Below are 20,245 nucleotides of genomic sequence, written 5' to 3'. Positions count from 1 at the left end.
GAGGCCCAGGCAGGCAGATCACTTGAGGTCAGGAGACCAGCCTGGCCAACATGGTGAAACCCCGTCTCTACTAAAAATACAAAAATTAGCTGGGTGTGCTGGCACGTACCTGTAATCCCAACTACTCCAGAGGCTGAGGTGAGAGAACTGCTTGAACCCAGGAGGTGGAGATTGCAGTGAGCCAAGATTGTGCCATTACACTCCAGCCTGGGTGACAGAGCAAGACTCCATCTCAAAAAAAAAAAAAAAGAAACACAGTGGGACTGCTATGTGCAAGAAAAGGATTAATGTATATAAGGTAACTGGCACATCATAGTTGCTCTATAACCAATAAATAATACCTGCCAACATAATCGTTAATATTGGCCAATATTACAGTCGCTGGCCAGACAGAAGAGTTTACTCTGAATAAAGGAGATTACAATCCTTATCAGCAGGAACTTGTATACTAGGACTGTAGCCTTTATGAATACTAATAATTAATGAAGTAATAATGTAGCTCATCATTTATCATGATATGTCTGCTATTGGTCCTTACATTTGTACATATGTTGGTTTTGTCTCATCAATTAGAATATGTTTTTTGAGAGGAAGATGGTGTATTCTAAATCCCTGTATCCTTTAAAGTTTCTTCACCCAGGCCAGGAGCAGTGGCTTGCACCTGTAATCCCAGCACTTTGGGAGGCCGAGGCAGGAGGATCACTTGACCCAGGAGTTTGAGACCAGCCTGGCAACATAGGGAGACTTTATCTCTACTAAAAAATTTTTTTAAAAGTCCAGGCGCAGTGGTTCAAACCTGTAATCCCAGCACTTTGGGAGGCCAAGGCGGGTGGGTCACCTGAGGTCAGGAGTTCAAAATCAGCCTGACCAACATGGTGAAACCCCATCTCTACTAAAAATACAAAAATTCGCCAGGTATGGTGGCAGGCACCTGTAATCCCAGATACTTGGGAGGCTGAGGCAGGAGAACTGCTGGAACCCGGGAGGCAGAGGTTGCAGTGAGCCAAGATCATGCCATTGTACTCCAGTCTAGGTGACAACAGCGAGACCCTGTCTCAAAAAAAAAAAAAAAAAAAAAAAAAAAGCCAGGTGTGGTGGCCCATGCCTGTAGTCCCAGCTACTTGGGAGGCTGAGGTGGAAGGATCGCTTGAGCCCAGGAGTTCAAGGCTGCAGTGAACCATGATCATGCCACTGCATTCCAGTCTAGGCAACAAAGCCAGATCCTGCCTCTAAGAAAACCAAACTTTTCTTCACCTGGTATTATTTATAAACTAATTTGTTTTCCGGTGGTTTTCCTCTGGTTACAATAGCAAGCAACTGTTTCCTTACTTTAAAATGGTCAAATAGATTTATACCTTCTCATTTTATCTGTGCAGGCTAAAATTTCTGAGTGCAAAGAAGTATGAATATAACCATCCAAAACAAGAACTATTCAGTTTTCACAAACAAAAGACCTACTATTTACTCACCAAGACAGAATAATAACATGTTAGCTGGCTAGTACTGCACAACAGTACATAGCTTCTAAGAAACTGTTTTTATTCATGGCCAGGCACAGTGGCTCACACTTGTAATCCCAGCACTTTGGGAGGCCGAGGCAGGCAGATCATTTGAGGTCAGGAGTTCGAGACCAGCCTGGCCAACATGGTGAAACCCGTCTCTACTGAAAATACAAAAATTAGCTGGGTATGGTAGTGTGCACTGTGGTAGTGCACACCTGTAATCCCAGCTACCCAGGAGGCTGAGGCACAAGAATCACTTGAACCCAGGAGGCAGAGGTTGTAGTGAGCTAAGACGGTGCCACTGCACTCCAGCCTGGGCAACAGAGTGAGACTCTGTCTTAAAAAAAAAGAAAGTAAAATGTTTTTATTCATTATGAAGATTCCAAACTGGAGGTAGATGAAGGTATATAAAAAATCTGTATGGCCGGGCCTCAGGCCTATAATCCCAGCATTTTGGGAGGCCGAGGCAGGTGGATCATGAGGTCAGGAGATTGAGACCATCCTGGCTAACACGGTGAAACCCCATCTCTACTAAAAATACAAAAAATTAGCCGGGTGTGGTGGTATGCGCCTGTAGTCCCAGCTACTCAGGAGGCTGAGGCAGGGGAATCACTTGAACCCGGGAGGTGGTGGTTGCAGTGAGCCAAGATCGCGCCACTGTACTCAAGCCTGGGTGACAGAGCGACTCTGACTCAAAAAAAAAAAAAAAAATCTCACATATGCATCTGGCCAGTGGTCACAACAGGCTAATTTAGAGACAATGCTATGATCTTAGTGGTACAATACAAAATATATGGAGATAATATTTGTTCACCTTAATGAGTTCAAACTATCTTAGGACTTTACTGCTACCTGTATTTACTTTTTTTTTTTTTTTTTTTTTTTTTTTTTGAGACAGGGTCTCACTCTGCACCCAAGCTGGAGTGCAGTGGTGTAATCACGGCTCACTGCAGCCTCAACCTCCTGGGCTCAAGTGATCATCCCACCTCAGCCTTGCAAGTAGCTAGGACTACAGACATGCACCATCATGTCTGGCTAATTTTTTAATTTTTTATAGTGACAGGGAACTCCCTCTGTTACCTAGGCCAGTCTCGAATTCCTGGGCTCAAGCAATCCTCCCGCCTTGGCCTCCCAAAGTACTGGGATTGTAGACGTGAGCCACCACATCTGGCCACTACCTGTACTTTGATTGCGTGAGCCAATTCTAGCTGGAATGGGAATATGGCACTCAGCCAAGTGGATGGGCTGTAGTTCTGTTATGAGACACAGATGACTAGTACCAGTATATATAATGGGTGGTAGCGGTAGCTGCATATTTGTCAGAAACTGAAGCCTCTTTGGGTGGCAGTTCTCCCCACAACTCCCAATAACTCAAATTCAGAAATATATCTTACGCAGCGAAATCTGTTACTAAAATTAAATATTTTATTATATAACAAGAGTTAAAGTTTTTGAAAATTAACATCAACAAAACCAAAGCCATTCTAGGCACAACCAAAAATTTTTACAATCAAAACTACCTCTCACTTTTCAGAAATCTGACTGAAAACAAATTGTTGAATGTGCTGCTAACAGAGAGGGCCAAACGATGATGTCTATTGTGGCAGCTGAACAAAGTGAGACTTACAGAACTGTAACTGCTGCCCTGATAGCAACTGAAGCAGAAAGAGAAGAAAGGAGCTTACAACCAGGACACTCAAACTCAGGCCAGGAGTCCATCTACGATCCAATTCCAGTCAGTCTGACAAGTCACTCTGATCCAGCACGATTATCCTATGCACATGTTTTTTAAAGAACAAAAAAGGAAGTTTCGAGTTGGTATGTACGTTTTTTTTTTATTATTATACTTTAGGTTTTAGGGTACATGTGCACAATGTGCAGGTTAGTTACATATGTATACATGTGCCATGCTGGTGCGCTGCACCCACTAACTCGTCATCTAGCATTAGGTATATCTCCCACTGCTATGTACGTTTTTTAAAGACACAAACCACATCCTCTTTCTACTCAAATTCAAGGGAAAGAAATTTTGGTCTTTATAATCAAGGGCGATTATAACCAACAGTGTGTCATGGAAATGCAAAATGACTACAGAGCAATTGACAGCAGCATCTTCTGTATTCTCTCCATATTAAAACTGTTCTTTTTTTTTTTTTTTTTTTGAGACAGAGTCTTGCTCTTATCCCCCAGGTGGAGTGCAATGGCACGATCTCAGCTAACTGCAACCTCTGCCTTCCGGGTTTAAGCGATTGTCCTGCCTCAGCCTCCTGAGTAGCTGGGATCACAGGCGCCTGCCACCATGCCCGGCTAATTTTTGTATTTTTAGTAGAGACAGGGTTTCACCATGTTGGCCAGGCTGGTCTCAAACTCCTGACCTCAGGTGATCTGCCCGCCTCGGCCTCCCAAAGTGCTGTGATTACAGGCATGAGCCACCGTGCCTGGCCTAAAACTGTTCTTATGCTGACTCTATCACTTATTGAATCAAAGTTGACATTAATTTCACTTTATCTTTTAATTAACTATAAACACTAACATTTTAAAAATTAAGCAACTTTGTCTAAATTTGAGTCTTTGTCATTAATGTGTATTTAGACACTGGTAAATGTTTTTAAGTCTGCTTCTGTTGTCTATAAACATGACTTTTGATCTACAAACATCTGATATCTCATTACCTGGATGATTCGGACCAACCTAGTCGCTTCCAAAAACAGGATTTTAGTTCATCTTGATGAAATATAAGAGGAAGGAAAAAACAACATGATTAATTTCTAGGTCAAAGGGTGCCAGTATTCATATTAGTGCTCCCTCTAATTTAGGGTAGACTGTTTTACCTACAATGGTTGTTATATTCTGCCAGATAGACTCTTTTTAAAAACACAGTTAATGGGCTTCCCCTCCTAACATTCTATAGTTTTCTGCCACAGCAATGGGTGCTAATGACACTAATTCACAAAGTCCCTGTATTATCTTCTCAGTGAAATCAATACTATTAATAGCTAAATGCCTACACGTTCTGGGCCTTGTGCAGTCAGGGTTCTGGAGGAAACAGAATGTACCCATGGCTGGTTCAAATAAAGATCCTTAGTGAAGTGACTACATACAGAGGTTTATTTAGAGTTAAGGGAACAAACAAGGAATGTCAAGGCATCCAGTGATTAGCAGCAGTGGGAAGCCTAAGTCTGAAGGAACTGAGTGTTGGAGATGAGAGGTCAGTTACTAGAGCTTAATGAGAGCTGGAATTGGGAAGAACGGGCTGCCTACAGAAGCCGCACTTGTGGAGGGACACCACCTCTACCAGGCACAAGGTGCTGAAGTAAGCGGGGAGGCAAAGTAATACCCCAAATTCTCTCTAGCCCCACTAATCTTCTGCTGGGTCCTGTCATTGGCAAACAGGAAGCCCAGGAGATGCAGTCCACTAGGGTCAGCATTCTGGGGCACGAAGCAGGGCAGAGATGGGGAGAATGAGAAGGAAATCAGGAAGAGATGAAAGGAATACCAGATGATCTGAAAGAGTTAATGTCTCTTACTTTCCTGAGTAGGAAGAACTTAAATATGGGAGAGCATCATTGTAAAGGGCATATCAGAAGCCTTCAAGATCTATCAAAATAGTTTTAAAATTAAGGTTAATTTATAATTTTCACATTACTTGTAGACTCCATTTAAATTCCATAAAATATGATTTCTTACTGGATTTTGAAGCATCTATGTGAGCTAAATTTAAAACTCTTTTGAAGACGTTGGACAATTAGAAGCAAAACATCGGCCGGGTGCAGTGGCTCACGCCTGTAATCCCAGCACCTTAGGAGGCCGAGGCAGGCAGATCACCTAAGGTCAAGAGATCAAGACCATCCTGGCCAACCTGGTGAAACTCCGTCTCTACTAAAAATACAAAAATTAGCTGGGCATGGTGGCATCCACCTGTAATCTCAGCTACTCGGGAGGCTGAGGCAGGGGAATCACTTGAACCCAGGAGGCAGAGGTTGCGATGAGCCGAGATCATGCCACTGCACTCCAGCCTGGGCAACAAGAGCGAAACTGTCTAAAAAAAAAAAGAAGCAAAACGTCTCTCCAGACAATGTGCAAGATAATGATGATGAGACTGGGCAAAAGCTTGCTTTGGAAATAGAATTGGATGTATTACTGTTTTTGTGATAAAGCTATGATTGGCAATTAACAGAAAACCTGGGCTGAACTGCAGGGAAAAATAAATTATCAAAGGTAGGAGGATTATGTATAGCATCTGGGAAACATTTCTAAATAACTTTGAAGCACATCAAAACCCAAGGACTACAGACTACATTATAAACATACGTTAATTCATACCTTCTTCAGAAGTCCCTAAAACACTCTCTGATTTCCTTCTCTCTGGCGTGATGCTATCTTCCCTTTTTCTTTTCTCTTCTCCAACTTCTTGATCTTTGATATTTGTCTCCCTGTAACAACAATTATTTGGGGAATCAAAACATATACACAACAGCCAAGAAAACAGGACTGTACTCAAAACAAAAAACAAAAAAACAAAAAAAAAACCATATAATAGCTAGCACTAACAAGAGTGTTCTCTATGGTCCAGGCATTGGTTTAAGTGCCATAATTTAACTCATTTAATTCCCATAACTATATAAGGTAGTTACCACTGCCATCCCCATTAAGCAATGAGGAAACTGAGGCACAGAGAAGTTAAATTACACACCTAATAATTCCTAGAGCTAGAATCTGACCTCAGACTCAGTCTGCCTTAGACTCTGCTTTCAACCACTATGCTACACTGCTTCAAAGGAAAAAAAAGGCATTTTACTTAAGTTTTGATTGGTGTCCCTTTCAAAACCATCATTTATTTTATCATCTTATCTTCACTTCCCGAAACTCTCTCCTAAGTGAAATATGTAAATAATTTAAGTACCTCAAAATTTAAGACCATGTTTGTCAATCTATTAAGCAGAAACCATCCCCCCAACCCAACTGGAAACTCCTTATAGGCGGTGGAGCCATCTTATCCCTCTTTGTGGTACCTCTAGCCCCTAGCACAGTGCTTTGGACATTGTCAGTGCTCGGTGGATGCTGGTTGAGCCAAAATAACATTGTTTAGGGATTCTTCTGTTTTCATTTGGTGGATAGTCAAAACAAAATACATAAAATGAGAGAGAAAATAAAGCCAGCTAGAGTGAAAAGAGATTTTTTCCCTCTCTTAATATTTTCCCACTAATAGAATCACAGGCTCAAGAGTTGGAGGAGGCCTTTGGGTTAACTTCCGCCCCCGTTCAAATGCCCAAGACAGGGAATCATCCAGCCACTGCCTGAGAAGCAGTAACCATTACTAAAGTAAGTGTAAAGGCAGGCAGCTGTTTCCCTTTATCAGATAGCTGTGGCTATTAGGTTTGTGCTTTATTGAATAAAAATCTGTTACTCTGCAATTTCTAGTCACTAATCAGTCTTCTAGGGCAGAAAAGTAAGCTGACTCTCTTCACTTTGCAATATTTCAGGTATTTGAGGGCAGCTATCAAATTCTCCATTCCATCTGCTCTTCTCAGGCTGAGCCTCTTAGCTCCTTCAGCTGTTCTCATATGACATGGTTTCTAGACCTCTGACTGTTCTGTGGCCACACTCTTGTGTTTGTTAATATCCCTTTTAAAATGTGATACCCAGAATGGAGCCCCACATGTGTCCTAGGACTCCTCTAAACAGCACATTACCGTCATCTGGACAGTACATTTTATATATCCAGCATCAATGCTGCATTGACCTTTTCAGCACTTCATCAAACAGGCCTTACAGAGAGTCATTGCCCATGCCTTCCTCAGGAAGAATTTCTTGACTTCTCATCATGTCTCAAGATGCATGGCTCATTACTGGGCATACAAAAATAAGACATACTTCTTGCCCTCAGTAAAAGTATAGTGAGCAGAAGCTTCTGATGAAAACTTCTCCAATTAGACCAGGTCTCACATATTCTGTAATTTTGGATCTTTGACATTTATCTTTTACAGAATCTAACATTTCCACCTGTCAAGATGATTTTGAATCCTCAGTCTATCACTCATCACATCAGCATTCATTCCTAGATGCGTGTTATCTAAAAATTTGGTAAGCATGCCTTTTCTGATTTAATTCAAATGACTGATGAAAATGTCAAAGGTAGCAGGTCCAAGATACAGCAAACTTAGAAGCCTCTGTCTATAATGATATGAATCTGCTAATCAATATCTTGAGTACTGTGGGTGGTCAGAGGAAGAGGGGCAAATATGAGTGCAGACAGGTGGAGTCAGGGCTGGCTTATCTAAATCAATGTAATGCCATCACCAGGCATTCATTCTCCAAGAAGTCTAAAACCTAGCCCCACTTCCTGAAAAAGAAGAAAAGGATTGCCTCTTGGGGAACAATAACCTTTCAGAGCCCTTGGGAAGGTCTTGTAGCTCCATGCTCTCCTCAGGTGGCTGCAGCCATCTTTCCAGGTCCTCATCCAAAGTAGAGTGAGCTCTGTTTAAGGACAAGTGAAGAGAATGGAGACAACAGTCATTTCCCACCCCCTTTGACAAAGATGCATAACACTTCAGAGTAGAAAGGGACCTTAAAACCTGTGCTTTCACTATACGTATGAAAAAACAAGAGCTCAGTGAGATTGTGTCTGGAGTCATAGAGGTCACTTAGATCTGACTGAAATATGCACTGGTTGGGCGCGGTGGCTCACACCTGTAATCCCAGCACTTTGGGAGGCCAAGGTGGGTGGATCACCTGAGGTTAGGAGCTTGAGACCACCCTGGCCAACACGGTCAAACCCCATCTCTACTATAAATACAAAAATCAGCCGGCGTGGTCGCGTGCGCCTGTAATCCCAGCCACCCAGGAGGCTGAGGCAGGAGAATGGCTTGAGCCTAGGAGGTGGCAGCTGCAGTGAGCCGAGATCACGCAACTGCAATCTAGCCTGGGTGACAGAGCAAGACTCTGTCTCAAAAAAAAAAAAAAAGAAAGAAAGAAAGAAGAAATATGCACCAAATAGTCCTTTAACCCCTTGACAAAAAGCCTCAGCACCTACTAAGATCACTGCTTCCCCAAGTCTGATGGTAGACTCTGTCTCAGTTCTAGGTCACTGAGTCAGTTTTCTACCTGAGGCTAGAACTATACATGCTTTCCTACATGTTTTTCCAAGAAAAGGCTAGAAGATGCAGGGTAGAGTATTTTAAGAATGCCTGGAAGTCCTGCCCATCTGAAAAAATGTCTTCCACTCTGGCTTGGTGCCTAGATTGATCATTCACAGCACTGAGATGACTGAGCATCTGTGGGGCATCTATCTGTGGCCAGCACTGCTGGCCCTTTTGGAAGAGGAAGAGACAACAATAACAATAGCTAACTTTTGATCACGTAAAAAGAGCTTAATTTTTTTTTTTTTTTTTTTTTTTTGAGACAGTCTCGCTCTGTCGCCCAGGCTGGAGTGCAGCGGCACCATCTCAGCTCATTGCAACCTCTGCCTCCCAGGTTCAAGCGATCCTCCCACCTCAACCTCCTGAGTAGCTGGGACTACAGGTGTGTGCCACCATGCCTGGCTAATTTTTTTATATATAATTTTAGTAGAGACGGGGTTTTGCCATGTTGGGCAGGCTGGTTTTGAACTCCTGGCTTCAAGTGATCCACCCACCTCGGCCTCCCAAAGTGCTGTGATTATAGGTGTGAGCCACTGCGCCTGGCCCCTGTAATGTCAGCACTTTGGGAGTCCCAGGTGGGTGGATCACTTGAGCTCAGGAGTTCAAGGCCAATCTGGGCAACATGGCAAAACCCCATCTCTACAAAAAATACAAAAATTAGCCAGGCATGTTGGCATGAGCCTGTAGACCCAACTAGTTGGCAGCTGAGGCAGGAGGATCACTCGAGCCCAGGAGATCAAGGCTGCAGTGAGTGGTGTTCATGCCCTATTGCACTCCAGCCTGGGCAACGATGTGAGACTCTGTCTCAAAAAAAAAAAAAAAATTGCACTAAAATATTACTTATTTTTACTATTGAGTTTTTTTGGTGCTCCCTTCAATTTTGTATCCAAGGAGTCTATCTCCTGAGCTCACCTTAACCTAGTCCTGGCCTCGAATAATGATAGTTCAAGAGAAGTCAAGAGGCAGAGGAGGTGAGCTGAAGTAGTTTACCCTACAACACAGGTAAAAAGAGAGCTCCAAATCAGGAACAGAGTCAGGTTTCTTGAGGCAACCTTGTACTTTTAGACTGAATTGTCTGGATGACTGCCCCCATTTTCTCTTCTAAGGCCTTTAACTAAAATGTTTTGAAAGAGACTGAAACTTGTGTTTGCCTAACAAAACGAAGTAAAAATAAACAAACAAAACCCTAAAAACAACTCAAGAGAAAATAACAACAAATAACCCTATTAAAAAATAGGCAAAGAGCCAGGCATGGTGGCTTGCACCTGTAGTCCCAGCTACTTGGGAGGATGGGGCAGGAAGATCACTGAGCCTAAGACTTCAAGTTCAGCCTGGGCAACATAAAGCCCATCTCTAATTTATATATATATAGAGAGAGAGAGACAGAAGGAGAGAGAGATCATACATATGTATGTATATAGAGAGAGATCATACGTATATATGTATACATATATAGATCATACATATATGTATACATATATGTGTATACACACACACACACACACACGTATATATATACATATATACACACACACACGGCAAAGAACTCAGACATTTCTCCAAAGAAGATATACAAATGGCCAACAAGCATATGAAAAGATGTTCAACATCACTAATCATTAGGGAAAGGAAAACTAAAACTACAGTGAGGCATCACCTCACACCCATTAGGATGGCTACTATATTTAAGAAAAAAAAAAGCCTCCACCCCCACAAAAAGAAAGAGAAAATAACAAGTGTTGGCAAGGATGTGGAGAAACTGAAACCCTTGTGCACTGTTGGTGGGACTGTAAAATGAGGCAGCTGCTATGGAAAATAGTGTGGCAGTTCCTCAAAAAATTAAAAATAGAATTACCATATGATCCAGTAATACCATTTCTGGGTATTTATCCAAAAGAATTGAAAGCAGGATCTCAAAGAGATATCCGTACACTCATGTTCACAGCAGAATTCTTCACCATAACAAAAGGTGGAAGCAACCTAAATGTCCATCAACAGATGACTGGATAAATGAAACATATTATTCAGCCTTAAAAAAGAAGGAAATGCTGACACATGCTACAACACGGATGAACTTTGAGGACATTATGCTAAGTTAAAATAAGCCAGTCACAAAAAGACAAATACTGTATGATTTCACTTATGTAAAGTATCAACAGTAGACAAACTCATAGAAACAAAAAGCAAAATGGTGGTGGCCAGGGTGTGGGAAGAAGAGAAAATGCGGAGTTTTAAAATGGTATAGAGTTTCAGTTTTGCAAGATGAAAACGTCTGGGACATTAGTTGCACAACAATGTGAATATACTTATTAAGGTTATTGGACTGTGCACTTAAAAATGGTTAAGATGGTAAATTTTGTTATATACATTGTACCACAATTAAACATTTTTAAAGCAAAAAAAGCAACCCTTTAGGAATAGGGGCTATTAGGATAGTATGAAAAAAGACCACTTTTTTCCTTTCTTATTTGTCAATATTAGAAAAAAACCTAATATAAACTATACAATTTTTAAAATCCTTTCAAAAGTCCAGCTTTTCCTGTTACCTCTCTGTGGCCTCTCCAAGATCTTCAGTTTCTTTGGACAAAAGCATACTACTATCTTCTTTTTTACTGTCAGTTTCTTGTTCTTCTAAGTGCCTTTGATCTAAAAACAGTTGAAAGAATTAACTTTATTAGAACAAAAAAAAAATTGAGAAAGCTTGCCTTAAAATAGAGTGCAAAAATTAAGGCCAATCAGTGGTCCCTGAAGTGTGCAATACATTAGCTCCCCTCTTCCCATGAGAGCAGGGGGCCAGGTGGCAGTCTGCAGGCCACCTGTATTTGCAGCAGCTGCTTCTGGGGTCTTGGAAGCTTTTCAGTGCCAGGTGAAGCTACAGGAAACCTTGCTTGTGCCAAAGGCTCAAGGAAGACAGAGGAAGCAGAAGAAAGAAAGGGCACATTAAAGAGAAGGCAAGCAACCATGAAAACAAATTGCACAAATTTACTTTGGGGACCATCTTGTCCTCACTTGTTAGATGTTTCTAACTTGGAGCTCCAGGAAAGGAATTTGGGTGGGGAAGGGATGTACCCTTTAATGTATGCCAAGCATTTTACATATGCTATCTCATTCCATCCTGCCAGCACTCCTATAAACGGAAGAGGACTAACATTTGCTAAGTATTTGAAAATGTTAGTACTTGTACATGGCTCTGTACATGGAGCTAATATGTACTTCATGAGACAGAAATTATTGTCCCCATTTTACAGATTAAGACGACTGAGGCTCAGAAACAGTAAAACAGCTTGCCATACAAATAACTATAAAGTCAGACTTGAGGTGGAGTTGTGCCTGACCTCAAGGTCCCACTTCCCTATATGTACCACTGTGTTGCCAAGGACAGCATTAAAAGAACCTGATGAAAACGATCTAGGTAGTTCACTTACCATTTGCAGTGCCTCCTGCATCACTTGCTGTGTTCTCATGCAACACCGTGGATGAGCCCTGCTGCTGTTTCAAGAGCTCTGTCACAACACAAAAGCCAAAGGAAACTTATTTCCTCCCTTGCGTGTCCTGCTGCTCTCTAGAGCAGTGGTTCTCGAAGGGTGATCCTTAGACTAGCAGCATTAACATAACCTGGGAACTTGTTAGGAATGCAAATTCTCAGGCCTCATCTCAGACCTGCTGAATCAGAAACTCTGGGGGTCTAGCAATGTGTGTTTTAACTAGCCCTTCAGGTGATTCTGATGTCTGATAAAATTTGAGAACCACTGCTTTAGGGCATTCCAGGCTTGAAAGGAATTCTTTAGGTATGACAAAATCCCACACAACACTCAAAATAGAAATGATGATGATCATACATAACACTTGCAGAACCCTAGGTGTCAGGTTCTGTTTCTAAGCACTCGCATACATTAATTCAGGATGAATGTTCACAATTAATCTTCACAACAACCCTCTGAAATAGACTGTGTTATTGTTACTCCTATTTAGCAGATGAGGAAATTTAGGTTAAGGAACTTGCCTAAAAATCACACAGACAGTAAGTGGTAAAATTGGTAAAAATCCAGGAAGTCTAGCTCTAAGGTTTATGCTCTTAATCTCTATTTTATAGTCTCTCAAAAAGTTAGTAACATCAAAACAATCTAAATGTTTCCCCATCTCTATTCACCTATATTTCATACTTTTTCCCTGGTTTATGAAAAGACAGAAGGCAGGCTGAGCATGGTGGCTCACGCCTGTAATCCCAGCATTTTGGGAGGCCGAGGCAGAGGGATCACTTGAGGTCAGGAGTTTGAGACCAGCCTGGCCAACATAGTGAAACCCCATCTCTACTAAAAAAAAAAAAAAATTAGCGGGGCATGGTGGCACACACCTGTAATCCCAGCTACTCAGGAGGCTGAGGCAGGAGAATTGCTTGAACCCAGAAGGTGGAGGTTGCAGTGAGCTGAGATGATGCCACTGCACTCCAGCCTGGGTGACAGAGTAAGACTCTGTCTCAAAAAAAAAAAAAAAAAAAAAGGAATAAAAAAAGAAAAGATGGAAGGCAAAGAATATCTATCATTTCCAGTTCCTAAAGAAATACTCAGCCTGGCCAGGAGCAGTGGCTTGCACCTGTAATCCCAGCACTTTGGGAGGCTGAGGCAGGTGGATCACCTGAGGTCAGGAGTTTGAGATCAGCCTGACCAACATGGTGAACCCCATCTCTACTAAAAATACAAAAAATTAGCCAGGCATGGTGGCTCATGCCTGTAATCCCAGCTACTCGGGAGGCTGAGGCAGGAGAATTGCTTGAACCCTGGAGGTGAAGGTTGCAGTGAGCTGAGATCGCTCCATTGCACTCTAGCCCAGGCAACAAGAGTGAAACCCTGTCAAAGGAAAGGAAAAAGGAAAAAGGAAAGGAAAGGAAAAAGGCAAGGCAAGGAATACTCACTAGACTAAGACAAGCATCTGTTAACTCAGTATGCTGCTTTATCCTCAAAGTCCTCTGTAAAGCAAAGCAAGCTGGGAGGCAGCATAGACAAGCCACCCTGAGCTCGTTGGCATGGTCCTCTTCTGTGCTGGTGCAGGTCTTCTCCCTTCCTGCAGTGCAGGAAGCAGCCCTACCTGGCAGCCATGGGTGTCAAGGGTCCCCATAAGATCATTCAATATAATTGGAAATTTAAAAAGTCCATTTTTGTCCTTGTTAAAAGTAGTCCTGTGCAGATCTTAAATGATCATCTGTATTCTAGTTCTAAAGAACCTTCCACTTTAGGCACCTGTCAGGAGCCTAGAGCTTTGGATGTGAGCCCTCCAAAATAGCAGTTGAGAGTTCCAGTAACTCCCCAAAGGTCTCTTTAGGGGAAACAACAGAGTGATGATATATAGTAATCGGGTGGGCAAGCCCATTATCAGAAGAAACTATTCAAATGCCCTCTGCCCTTTATCTTTCTGCAAAACTACTGACCCATCTCAAAGTGCACACATTACCTAGAAACCTGGTCCAGATAATTCCCATAAGTGAAATGAGGGAAGGCTTCTGCAGACTGTGCTGGGGTGCAGCAGCACCATAAGGCCAGAGCCCAGGACAAAGTCTGGTAACACAGCTGCTGAAATGGAGGAGGTGAATGGAAGGTTTACACAGCAACTATAGAGGGAAGACAGCCGGATCCAGAGAAAAAGTATCAGCTATGGTCAAACTGCAAAGGAGCCTATAATACTGCCTTAAACCATGACCGAGGAACAAATGATACGAAGAATCTACCTCAGCAGGACACGTGTGGGGTGACCTCCACTCTCAGCAGTTCTGTTATTTTAAGAAGAGCAACCAAAGAGGAGGAATTTGCAAGGACTGCCTAGGGAATTCCAGATATGGAAAGCAGGGGTGGGAGTGTGGGCTCTAAGAGCCTGACCCAACAACCCTGTGACTCTACAACACTGTGGCACTGGGGGAGGGGTAAAGTGAAGCAAGAAAGGTCCTATGACCATGGAAAAAGAAAGAAACGAAGGAAGGTCTGACAGCACTGACTGGCTCCACCCAAGTTCATCAGGCCAAGGGACAGGAGCTAAGGGTTATGATAATGACCCTGGAGAGAGCTGTCCATTGAGTCAGACCTGAAAATTCTGATTTACCTCCTCCTTATGAAATACAAAACGTCAGAGACCCTGAAAACCAAGGGGTGCCCCTCAGGAAATTCTCTATAGGTCCCATAACAAGAACTGGACTATCCAGAGTCTGATGAGATGCATTTTCTGAGGGTGAAGGGCTGGTTGGCCAGGCTGTCAAGAAAGGAGCAGTCAGGTCTTTCCTAGGAAAACAGACCACCTGCCCCCAGTTTCCGTAACAATGTAACATTTACTTTCAGCATCAGACCAGCTGGACAGGGCCAGCCAATCAGCTGCAAATAAAATTTGGTTGGTAATGCTCTGCCTGAAAATTCTGGTCTCTTTAGGTTTTGTGCCACTGACTTCCCTGTTCTTAGGAAGGGGATTTATTCACAATTTCAATACCTTTAATACCTACAGCTAATGGCAAAACTGAAAGCACAGGTGTCTTGGCCTGGGAAGCTAGACCTCAGGCCTCAAAGGAATGGCTGGTTTGGTCTGAAAAGGAGACAAGAACTCCTTTAATAAAAGAAATTCATCATAATAAACCACTTGAATGTTATTTCCCCTTAGATTCATCAACATAAGTCCTTTAAGTAACAAAATGACAACGGATACAAGCCAATCATCCTGGCCAGGCTGTGGCTCATTTTATTGGAAAACTGACCCTTCTTAAATTTTGGAAAACTCCCCCTTCCTATATTCAACCAGGCTGTCATACAGCCTTTTATATTAGTGTTCATGCTTGAGACAAAGACACCATATTGTGGTCAGTGACATAACTAACAGGGCCGAGAAGTATATTCTGTATTGAACATCTCTTACCAATTTCATCAAGTAGCTCCTGAGATGGTGGTGGCAGCTCATCGATGTGATGCTGTGAGAAGACTTCTACTAGTTTTTAAAAAAGACAAAAGGGAAAATGTCTTAACACCCTCCTGGACCTGAATTGAATTTTTCTAGGCTCTCACCTAGACTTGACTGAGGATTTCTCTCAATGATGAAACAAACTGAGGAGGAAGGAAGCCTCTTACATAATAGTTCCAGTAGAGACTTCCTAACATGTGAATGGCCTTTACTCCCCACTTTTACCCCAATCCCTTTCCTTTCCTACTTCAGCCCTTACCCTGGTACTGCTTGATCTATGCCCCTCCCTTCCTAAGGATATTTGGAGGAGGTAAGGTACAAATTCTTACTAAGTGGCTCAATCTGGACCAGGACTGCTGGAGGAATACAGAGGTTCTGGACCAGTAAAAATGAACAAAAGCACAAAGTAGGAGGCCTTTAACTAAATATTATCAGGCCAGGGGATTTAGAGGCAACCACACTTTGGGTCTTGCCCCAAGTGCTCAATTATAACATTGACCAAAATACCTCAACATAATTCACAAAATCCCTATCCCCCTGAGGGAAATTCCAAGAGTTATACCAAAGACAGAAGACGTTAAAATTAAAGTAATAAAGGTAATATGCCTCAAGACTGCTAATATTCTCAGACCTTGTGATTTGGAAACTGTCTTCTAAGAATCTATCCTAAGGAAAGGATCAGAGGTACAGATAAAAATTTATGTACAAAGAGCAAAAATTGGAAAATGATATAAATCTTAAACATAAGAAAATGGTTAAGCAACACGTAGAATGGACTATAACTACTACATATATTTATGAACAATTTTTAATAACAAGGGAAAAGCCTCAAAATATATCAAGGGAATAAAGCAGTCCAGAACTGATACACAATATGATCTCACTATGCTAAAACATATTATTATATATTTATAAAAATATTTAAAAGATATGCAAAAAAAAGTACATGAGGTTAAAAAAGTGTAGTCACCTTCTTTTTTAAGCTTTTATTTATTCTCCAAGTTTCCTACAATGAGTGTGTTTTACTTTTATAATCATGGAGAAAACAGCATTTCTGTCTGAACCTAATGTGGCATCAAAGATTGATAAGCATCAATTTAACTCCTTGATTATAAACTTCTATTTTGATATTAAACACAGGGTACCTTTAGGCAGGCTCCTTCTCTGGGTGGCATGGGGTGGTGATGAGTCACATGCCTTAACAAGGCTGGGGGATCCAGCCCCAATAAATGAAGACAATCTTTTCTATAAGGAAGAGATAAACATGGTAACTATCATGTGTGTTGAGCTAAAAAGGCATATGCAGCTCAGTCATTTCCAGTTGTTTTGTTGATTAAGTCAAACTCACTCACATGTCACCTCCTCTGGGAAGCCTCCTTTTTTTTTTTGAGATAGAGTCTTACTCTGTTGCCCAGGCTGGAGTGCAGTGGCACAATCTCAGCTCACTGCAACCTTCACCTCCCGGGTTCATGCAACTCTCCTGCCTCAGCCTCCCAAGTAGCTGGGATTACAGGTGTGTACCACCACGCCCAGCCAAATTTTTTTCTGTATTTTTAGTAGAGACGGGGTTTCATCATGTTGGCCAGGCTGGTCTCAAACTCCTGACCTCAAATGATCTACCCACTTCAGCCTCCCAAAGTGGTGGGATTACAGGCGTGAGCCACTGCATCTGGCCTGGGAAGCCTTATCCCTGATTGCCTCCTCAGCACTCAGTACTTACTGCTGTGTTACATCAGGCCTGTCTTTCTCACTAGACAGTGAGCTCCTTTGAGGCAGGGATTATGTCTTTCTTATTCACACTTGGATGCCTCAAAGAGGGCTTGACATGGTGCTTGGCACTTGGAATCTGCCCAATCAATGGTTAAATGAACACATAAAATTCCTTGTCATCTCCCTACTTCAAAGTGAGACCTTTTTTGAGCCAAATGCCAAAAAAGTTGACAATCAATTTTTCATAAAGGAACTTGTACTTTTCTTTTTTTTTTGGAGACAGGGTCTCACTCTGTTGCCCAGGCTGGAGTGTAGTGGTGCAATCACAGTTCACTGCAACCTCGACCTCCTGGGCTCAGGTAATCCTCCCACCTCAGCCTCCCATGTAGCTGAAACTACAGGCACATGGCACCATGTCCCGGCTAATTTTCTGTATCTTTTGTAGAGATGGGGTTTCGTCATGCTGCCCAGGCTGGTCTCAAACTCCTGAAATCAAGTGATCTGCCCACCTTGGTCTCCCAAGGCTTGAGCCACTGTGCCTGGCCAAAACTTGTAGTTTTCCTGAAGAGGGTACACATATGAGAAAGGGAGAGGAAAAGAAAAAAAAAGGAGGAAGAAGTAGAAGAGGAGGAGGAGGAGAAGGTAGTATACGATTAAGTGTTTTTCCTGCAGGTTATTAGTTCAGGAGTTCAGAGAACAGTAGAGATCGATCAAAATTCTCAGGGAAGTAACCAGGGGAGGCTTTAAGGAGGAAGCAAAACTTAAGCCTCCCATAATATAGACTCAAGAGAGGAGTCCCAGGGAAGCCAGGAGAGGACCCAGCTTCTTTCTTGCTTTCTTAATGAATTTGGAGAAATCTTGGCAGTTTGGGTCACTGGGCCCTTTGGGCTGACTCCATGAGTTTGTAACGTGGAATTGATATACTTACGAGACCAGTCAGTCTTGAAGGGGGAGTTTCAGAGGAAGTAAGGAAAGAATCCAGTTTCTTTGCTCTCTCTCGGACACTTATAAAGTCATCAGACAAAGTTTGAATAAATTCTTGACTGTTCCAGCAAGAGGCAAACTCTGTCTTAACCTGAAATGTGATACTTTCAAGGCAGTCTTTATACTGACTGGCAGCTGAAGAAACGGACCCTGTTGGAGAAAAGTGGGAGGTTACTGTCTGAATCCTTTATATTATTTCTATTTTTTTCCTTTTTCCCTTTGTTTCTGTTTTTTCTGCCCCAATATGATGTGCAGAAATGAATCTTTTACATTATTAAAAAAACAAACAAACAAACAAAAGAAAACATCCAAACCCACAAACCTATACCTATACTAAGGATTTTCCAAATTGTTAATAACTGAAATAAAGCTGGGTATGGTGGCTCACGCCTGTAATCCCAGAACTTTGGGAGGCCGAGGTGGGCGGATCACGAGGTCAGGAGATGGAGACCATCCTGGCTAACACGGTGAAACCCTGTCTCTACTAAAAATACAAAACATTAGCTGGGCGTGGTGGCGGTTGCCTGTAGTCCCAGCTACTCGGGAGGCTGAGGCAGGAGAATGGCATGAACCCGGGAGGTGGAGCTTGCAGTGAGCCGAGATTGCGCCACTGCACTCTGGCCTGGGCGACAGAGTGAGACTCTGTCTTCAAAAAAAAAAAAAAAAAAAAATTACTGAAACAATCATTGATCTGAGACACAGTTCCTCATGGTATAAAAAATAATAGTCTCTAAACTTGGCCTCTAAACTTTACCAAAATAAAATAAACGGTGATTTTTTAAACCACAAATGTATTGGAAGTAAGGCACTAAAGAGAGGATATTTGATGCTGGTTGCATATGGTTGCAGGACTTAAGAACTATATAAAGTTTAAGCACAAGGTACTGTTTTAAGTTGCAAACTCTACAAAGCTCAATGTTTTTGTACTAAATTCAGTAGTGCTTAGAGGAGACGTAGCATTTGCATGGCTTTACCACTGTAGTTCTAACCAAAACCTCCTAACGGCTGCCCAATAATCACCACCACCATCCCCCCACCCCCTGGGCTATGATGGGATTACCCAGCTTTGGCCCTAAGGAAAAACCTTTGCACTATGACAACACAGCCACCAGCTCTGATACCACAGCTTGGCTTCCCAGAGACAATGGGCTGGGGCTGTAAGTCCTTCTCCCCAAACACTTCTCTTCCCTGTGATTACCTGGGCTGAGTGGAGTGCTGACACTGGTAGGTGCATGGTTTATTTTGGGTGTTTTGCATGAAGCTTCCTTAAAAGAGCTGTCTGGTTCATAGGAGATACTAGACAGGTCTTGAATATCTGTCAATGATCTAAAGAATTAAGAGCACACAGTAACGATGAGAAGATGGCTAGAAAAATCAAACAATATATTCCTGAGAGGTACTTTTTAAGTATAATCTTAACAAAATTTTTATGTGGCAATAGGCCAGAATTAGAGAATATCTTAGAACATCTTATATATCTTAAAGAGAATATTAGAGAACATATTTAAAAGAGATTGTAACTTTATTACCATGGAGACTTTTTTTTGGGGGGTGATGGAGTTTTGCTCTTGTCACCCACGACGGAGTGCAATGGCACGATCTCGGCTCACTGCAACCTCCGCCTCCTGGGTTCAAGTGATTCTCCTGCCTCAGCCTCCTGGGTAGCTGGGACTACAAGCGTGTGCCACCATGCCTGGCTAATTTTAGTATTTTTAGTAGAGATGGGATTTTACCATGTTGGCCAGGCTGGTCACGAACTCCTGATCTCAGGTGATCCGCCCACCTCAGCCTCCCAAAGTGCTGGGATTACAGGCGTGAGCCACCACACCTGACACCATAGAGACTTTCTTTGCTAGATACTGTAACTTTAAACATATCAGCAGCTAAAAATAAACTATTTCCATAGATGAAATATTCCATATTTCCAGGATATTTATGTGGAAAACAGATTTAATCTACCTTAAGTGTAAAATTATTATT

The 20,245-nt window shown here is 42.2% G+C and overlaps 1 protein-coding gene across 1 annotated transcript in view; it reads right to left on the bottom strand.

The window, feature by feature from the left end:
* Positions 1 to 2,906: 2,906 nt before the first annotated feature.
* The window catches only part of TEX14 (testis expressed 14, intercellular bridge forming factor), a 108,847-nt gene continuing 91,508 nt past the window's right edge, over positions 2,907 to 20,245 (bottom strand). Inside the window, exons 24-33 of the mRNA XM_054457907.1 lie at positions 19,464 to 19,591; positions 18,210 to 18,415; positions 16,717 to 16,816; positions 15,530 to 15,598; positions 12,067 to 12,144; positions 11,188 to 11,287; positions 7,887 to 7,979; positions 5,826 to 5,935; positions 4,175 to 4,226; positions 2,907 to 3,275 (exon numbers count right to left, since the gene is read on the bottom strand). Of these exons, the coding sequence (XP_054313882.1) occupies positions 3,239 to 3,275; positions 4,175 to 4,226; positions 5,826 to 5,935; positions 7,887 to 7,979; positions 11,188 to 11,287; positions 12,067 to 12,144; positions 15,530 to 15,598; positions 16,717 to 16,816; positions 18,210 to 18,415; positions 19,464 to 19,591 (973 nt within the window). The 3' untranslated portion in view covers positions 2,907 to 3,238. The remainder of the gene's footprint in view (positions 3,276 to 4,174; positions 4,227 to 5,825; positions 5,936 to 7,886; positions 7,980 to 11,187; positions 11,288 to 12,066; positions 12,145 to 15,529; positions 15,599 to 16,716; positions 16,817 to 18,209; positions 18,416 to 19,463; positions 19,592 to 20,245) is intronic.

The sequence above is a fragment of the Pongo pygmaeus genome, chromosome 19 (assembly GCF_028885625.2).
Source record: "Pongo pygmaeus isolate AG05252 chromosome 19, NHGRI_mPonPyg2-v2.0_pri, whole genome shotgun sequence".
NCBI lineage: Eukaryota > Metazoa > Chordata > Mammalia > Primates > Hominidae > Pongo > Pongo pygmaeus.
The sequence above is the reverse complement of the archived record's forward strand: the minus strand, read 5'-3'. Positions and strand labels throughout refer to the sequence as shown.